Source organism: Oncorhynchus masou, unplaced genomic scaffold (genome assembly GCF_036934945.1).
Source record: "Oncorhynchus masou masou isolate Uvic2021 unplaced genomic scaffold, UVic_Omas_1.1 unplaced_scaffold_2426, whole genome shotgun sequence".
NCBI classification, from domain to species: Eukaryota; Metazoa; Chordata; class Actinopteri; order Salmoniformes; family Salmonidae; genus Oncorhynchus; species Oncorhynchus masou.
In genome coordinates, this window is record NW_027008879.1 from 10693 (window position 1) to 16963 (window position 6271).

The 6271-nt window shown below is 40.9% G+C and overlaps 1 protein-coding gene across 1 annotated transcript; it reads right to left on the minus strand.

The window, feature by feature from the left end:
• Positions 1–495: 495 nt before the first annotated feature.
• Positions 496–5453, minus strand: LOC135533519 (low affinity immunoglobulin gamma Fc region receptor II-b-like; the record flags this gene model as incomplete). The annotated part of the gene is made up of 5 exons (XM_064960804.1): positions 496–972; positions 2580–2681; positions 2819–3046; positions 3800–4042; positions 5178–5453. Coding segments are annotated over 4 exons (830 nt in total), but the record flags the coding sequence as incomplete, so codon positions are not given.
• Positions 5454–6271: the final 818 nt, after the last annotated feature.

Here is a 6271-nt window from a genome sequence, read left to right on the forward strand (position 1 = left end):
TTCAGGCCCACAAAGACAACAAGAAGTTTCTCCATTAACTGTTTCTCTGGGATTTGATCTCTCTGGTTTGGGGAGCAACCACCATAACCACTCCACCAGACAGACAGACAGACAGAGATGTTAAGGTCTACACCTGTTGTATTAAGCATGTGATGAATACAATTTTATTTTATTTGACAGCATGGCGTCAGAATTGTAGGTAGAGTAATCTGATCCTAGATCTGTGGTTAGGGACAACTTCTATTTAAATGATCATCCATGTCTGCAGCCAGGGAATGTAATAGATGTATCACAGTGTTTAGTATTACACCATTACAACACATGGAGCACTGCCATCTAGTGGACACATGTGGCACTGCCATCTAGTGGACAGATCAGGATACAACACATGGAGCACTGCCATCTAGTGGACACATGGAGCACTGCCATCTAGTGGACACATGGAACACTGCCATCTAGTGGACAGATCAGGATACAACACATGGAGCACTGCCATCTAGTGGACAGGTCATGGAAGCTTTATTTGGCAAGTTGGCACCATAAACTGGTGTTGCTCAAGATAAACACACAATAACATTCAAGTAAAATGCAATTTACAATTTTACATAAACAATTAGAATATAAAACACATTGAAGCCTTCACATCATTCATCATGGACACAACACTACAACTTTCCTTCTGTTAGTAGTAATGACGTCTTTACAACTGATACTGTCAGCTGGTTCCAGTCAGTGGTGTCTGTATGTTCTCATGATAAACTAACTCTAACTGTGTTGTGGAAACTTCGCACCTCTCTGTTGCTGAAGCTGTTGATGGAGGTCAAGGCTGCAGTGTCTAAAGATAAGTCCGTTGGTGTGAAAAAGGAAGGAGGGAGAGAGAAGATAAGAGATGGACTGACAGGGTTGTGGTTATTCACCGCAGCTGGAGAGCATATTTTTCCTTCCACCATGACGTTCTGATGAACAGGGTCACTAGGTAAAGAGAGAGGAGAGAGAGATGAGTGAGGGTCAGGGGAGCAGATCCAGTCTACTATAGTGAAGACCTCCAACACCATGACGTTCTGATGAACAGGGTCACTAGGTAAAGAGAGAGGAGAGAGAGATGAGTGGGGGACAGAGGAGCTGATCCAGTCTACTGCAGTGAAGACTTCCAACACCACAGGAACAGTTATAGACCCCAACAGGTCTCAGTGTTTAATGTGTAGTTAGATACAGTTATACACTTGTGTGTGTGTGTGTGTTGTTTTCCTGTGAGGCTCAGTTGGTAGAGAATGGCCCTTACAGTGCCAGGGTTGTAGGTTCAAATCCCACGGGGGACCAGTACAGGACAAAGTACAATAATGTATCAACTCACTACTGTAAGTTGCTCTGGACAAGAGTTAAATGACCTAAAAATGATGAAATGTGTGACAGAGGAACAGAGGTGTTTAACAATGGGTGATGTTGTTCACAAACAGCTACAACCTCAAACAGACACAGATCTACTGCAGATCTACTGCTCTGATATGTCTATGTGTGGGGTGGAGACAGCCTCTATTTTTACGAATGCTTTCAGTTGTAAGAATATTTGGCTTGGTGACTTTGGGTATTTTGAGCATCATGTTATACTGGTTAAATGTCAGCCACCAGACCAGAGCATCATGTTATACTGTTTAAATGTCAGCCACCAGACCAGAGCATCATGTTATACTGTTTAAATGTCAGCAACCAGACCAGAGCATCATGTTATACTGTTTAAATGTCAGCAACCAGACCAGAGCATCATGTTATACTGTTTAAATGTCAGCAACCAGACCAGAGCATCATGTTATACTGTTTAAATGTCAGCCACCAGACCAGAGCATCATGACCTTGTATAGCCCACGTTATTTACTGATTTCTCTGATCTATTGTCCTTGTGAACTGTGATAAAAATCATTGTGTTGGGCGATTTAAATGTTGACAAAAAGACTGACTCCAATGCCATTGAATTTCTGAATCATTTTAGCTCTATGGACTATCCAACATGTTACTGGGCCCACCCATAACCACAGTCATACTCTGGGCCTGGTTATTACCAAGGGGCTTTCTACTGGGCTCACCCATAACCACAGCCATACTCTGGACCTGGTTATTACCAAGGGGCTTTCTATTGACATATCCTCTATAGTTGATGTTGCTTTATCTGATCACCACTGTGGATTTATACCTTGTTGCCCACAGGGTAGTTCTGAACGCATTATTAAGTACTGTTCAGTTTATATAGGTTACCCCTTATCAGTTATCAGATAGCACAGCATTGATTTTCAATGCTACGCAGACCATACACGATTTTCAATTTCTGTGACACCAGAGGATTTAGGCTCCATGGAGAAATTATTAGACTGTATTAGTGATTTAAATACTTGGTTGGCTCACAATTTCCTCCAGTAAATCAAGACTTGACCGAGGTACTTATTGTTGAACCAAAGCACTGCTATACAGTATTACAGTACCTGTGGTGTTATAGTGTTATACAGTATTGCAGTACCTGTGGTGTTATAGTGTTATACAGTATTACAGTACCTGTGGTGTTATAGTGTTATACAGTATTACAGTACCTGTGGTGTTGAATACTCATTATACATGGCTGTATGTTAGAGTCTTATACAGTACTACAGTCTTCACTGCAGAGTCGACTCGATCAGCTCCTGGAGACTTCTCTAGAGGAGAAGAGACAATGGTTTAAAGACATAAAGACACTGTGTGTGTGTGTGTGTGTGTGTGTGTGTGTGTGTGTGTGTGTGTGTGTGTGTGTGTGTGTGTGTGTGTGTGTGTGTGTGTGTGTGTGTGTGTGTACCTCTCCTTCTCCTGGGTTCTGGTTCCTGTATGATTCTAACGTCATCATACGTAACATCTCTGGGTTCAGCTGCTCCATCTTTGTTCCTCTTGCAGAACAGGACCAGTAGAATGATCAGAGAGATGGAGAGAGCAGCCACCAACCCAGAGACAGACAGAGGGAGGAGGAGAGTGGGGGGGAGGGCTTTGGGAGGAGAGGAGGATGGGGTGGGTGGGCGGGGGGTGGTAGCTTGAAAAACACCAGAGGAAACAACACAGTAAATAGTTAGAAACTGTGATCTGATCTTAGATCTTCGTATGAATTACTTATATTGATAAATTAGAGATAATAACTATTATGAATTTAATGTCTCACTCATGATGAACCTGGAACCACCCAGTTTATAATGCAGGTTTCAGCACCTCTTAACAGTGTAAAGAAGAACCACCCAGTTTATAATGCAGGTTTCAGCACCTCTTAACAGTGTAAAGAAGAACCACCCAGTTTATAATGCAGGTTTCAGCACCTCTTAACAGTGTAAAGAAGAACCCCCCAGTTTATAATGCAGGTTTCAGCACCTCTTAACAGTGTAAAGAAGAACCACCCAGTTTATAATGCAGGTTTCAGCACCTCTTAATAGTGTAAAGAAGAACCACCCAGTTTATAATGCAGGTTTCAGCACCTCTTAACAGTGTAGAGAAGAACCACCCAGTTTATAATGCAGGTTTCAGCACCTCTTAACAGTGTAAAGAAGAACCACCCAGTTTATAATGCAGGTTTCAGCACCTCTTAACAGTGTAAAGAAGAACCACCCAGTTTATAATGCAGGTTTCAGCACCTCTTAACAGTGTAAAGAAGAACCACCCAGTTTATAATGCAGGTTTCAGCGCCTCTTAACAGTGTAAAGAAGAACCACCCAGTTTATAATGCAGGTTTCAGCATCTCTTAACAGTGTAAAGAAGAACCAGATAATCTGAATGTCAAGGTTTCTCATATTCTCACCTGTCACTGTCATCCAGCTCTCTGGTGATTCTCCTTTAGAGCTGGAACACTTGTAGAGTCCTTCATCTGACTTGGATACTGCAGGGATGGTCATCTCTCCTGTAGTCTCAGCCCTGATGAGGGATCCATCTTTGTAGAAAACAGCTGTGAGGTCAGAGGGAGTTACCTGATGTCTGCAGCGCAGAGTCACAGAATCTCCCTCAGTCACAGGAAGGGCAGGGCTCTCCAGGATCACAGCTCCAGCTGTATATAATATATAAACATCATATATAAACAGGGCTCTCCAGGATCACAGCTCCAGCTGTATATAATATATAAACATCATATATAAACAGGTCTCTCCAGGATCACAGCACCAGCTGTATATAATATATAAACATCATATATAAACAGGGCTCTCCAGGATCACAGCACCAACTGTATATAATATATAAACATCATATATAAACAGGGCTCTCCAGGATCACAGCACCAACTGTATATAATATATAAACATCATATATAAACAGGGCTCTCCAGGATCACAGCTCCAGCTGTATATAATATATAAACAGGGCTCTCCAGGATCACAGCTCCAGCTGTATATAATATATAAACATCATATATAAACAGGGCTCTCCAGGATCACAGCTCCATCTGTATATAATATATAAACATCATATATAAACATGGCTCTCCAGGATCACAGCTCCAGCTGTATATAATATATAAACATCATATATAAACAGGGCTCTCCGGGATCACAGCTCCAGCTGTATATAATATATAAACATCATATATAAACAGGGCTCTCCAGGATCACAGCTCCAGCTGTATATAATATATAAACATCATATATAAACAGGTCTCTCCAGGATCACAGCTCCAGCTGTATATAATATATAAACATCATATATAAACAGGGCTCTCCAGGATCACAGCTCCAGCTGTATATAATATATAAACATCATATATAAACAGGGCTCTCCAGGATCACAGCACCAGCTGTATATAATATATAAACATCATATATAAACAGGGCTCTCAGGATCACAGCTCCAGCTGTATATAATATATAAACATCATATATAAACAGGTCTCTCCAGGATCACAGCACCAACTGTATATAATATATAAACATCATATATAAACAGGGCTCTCCAGGATCACAGCTCCAGCTGTATATAATATATAAACATCATATATAAACAGGGCTCTCCAGGATCACAGCTCCAGCTGTATATAATATATAAACATCATATATAAACAGGTCTCTCCAGGATCACAGCTCCAGCTATATATAATATATAAACATCATATATAAACATAACATCAGCTCTCTGAAACCAGATGAGGCACTCACAACTATAATGTCAGTAGATGGTGTTTGTGGACATACCATGTACTGTGATGTTGACAGCATGGCTGTGTTGTCCAGACCCAGACTCACACCAGTACACTCCACTGTGCGATGTTATTAGTGACACGTTGCATGAAGACCCCTGTTGTTTTCCCCAGTCAGTATTACACTCTGAAAGGATTCCTCTCGATGTGTTCCTCACCACTCTCCATCCAGCAGAGTTCCCCTGAACCTCACAGCTCAGAGAGACAGACTCAAATTTAAAGAACTGAGATCTGTCAGGACTGATGCTCAGAGACGCTGGAGGAGAGAGATCTAAGAGAGAGAGAAAGAAAGGGAGAGATAAAGAAGGAGAGATAGAGTTGCATTGTCTCATGTACACTTTAAAATACAGGCCCTTAAGAGTGATGAAGCCTGGAACAGTGATGCTGAAACACAGCAGAAAGAGGCTATTCTCCAGCTGTTTAACCTGGTGATGAGGGTAGGCTGAGACCTGGAGACAAGGCTTTATAAAACCTAGACACAAAAAATAGTGACAAGTTTGATATATATATTTATTTTATTTCTCTTTATTTATTAACCATCCATTTATTATCTGTCTTTGCTCTCTTTTTTATGTTTATTTCACCTTTATTTAACCAGGTGGCTAGTTGAGAACACCTTTATTTAACCAGGTACGCCAGTTGAGAACACCTTTATTTAACCAGGTAGGCCAGTTAAGAACACCTTTATTTCACCAGGTAGGCCAGTTGAGAACACCTTTATTTAACCAGGTGGCCAGTTGAGAACACCTTTATTTAACCAGGTAGGCCAGTTGAGAACACCTTTATTTAACCAGGTGGCCAGTTGAGAACACCTTTATTTAACCAGGTAGGCCAGTTGAGAACACCTTTATTTAACCAGGTGGCTAGTTGAGAACAAGTTCTCATTTACAACTGCGACATGGCCAAGATAAAGCAAAGCAGTTCGACACAAACAACAACACAGAGTTACACATGGATTAAACAAACATACAGTCAATAATACATTAGAAAAAAAGTATATATACAGTGTGTGCAAATGAGGTTAGATAAGGGAGGTAAAGGCAATAAAATAGGCCATAGTGTCGAAGTAATTGCAATATAGCAATTAAA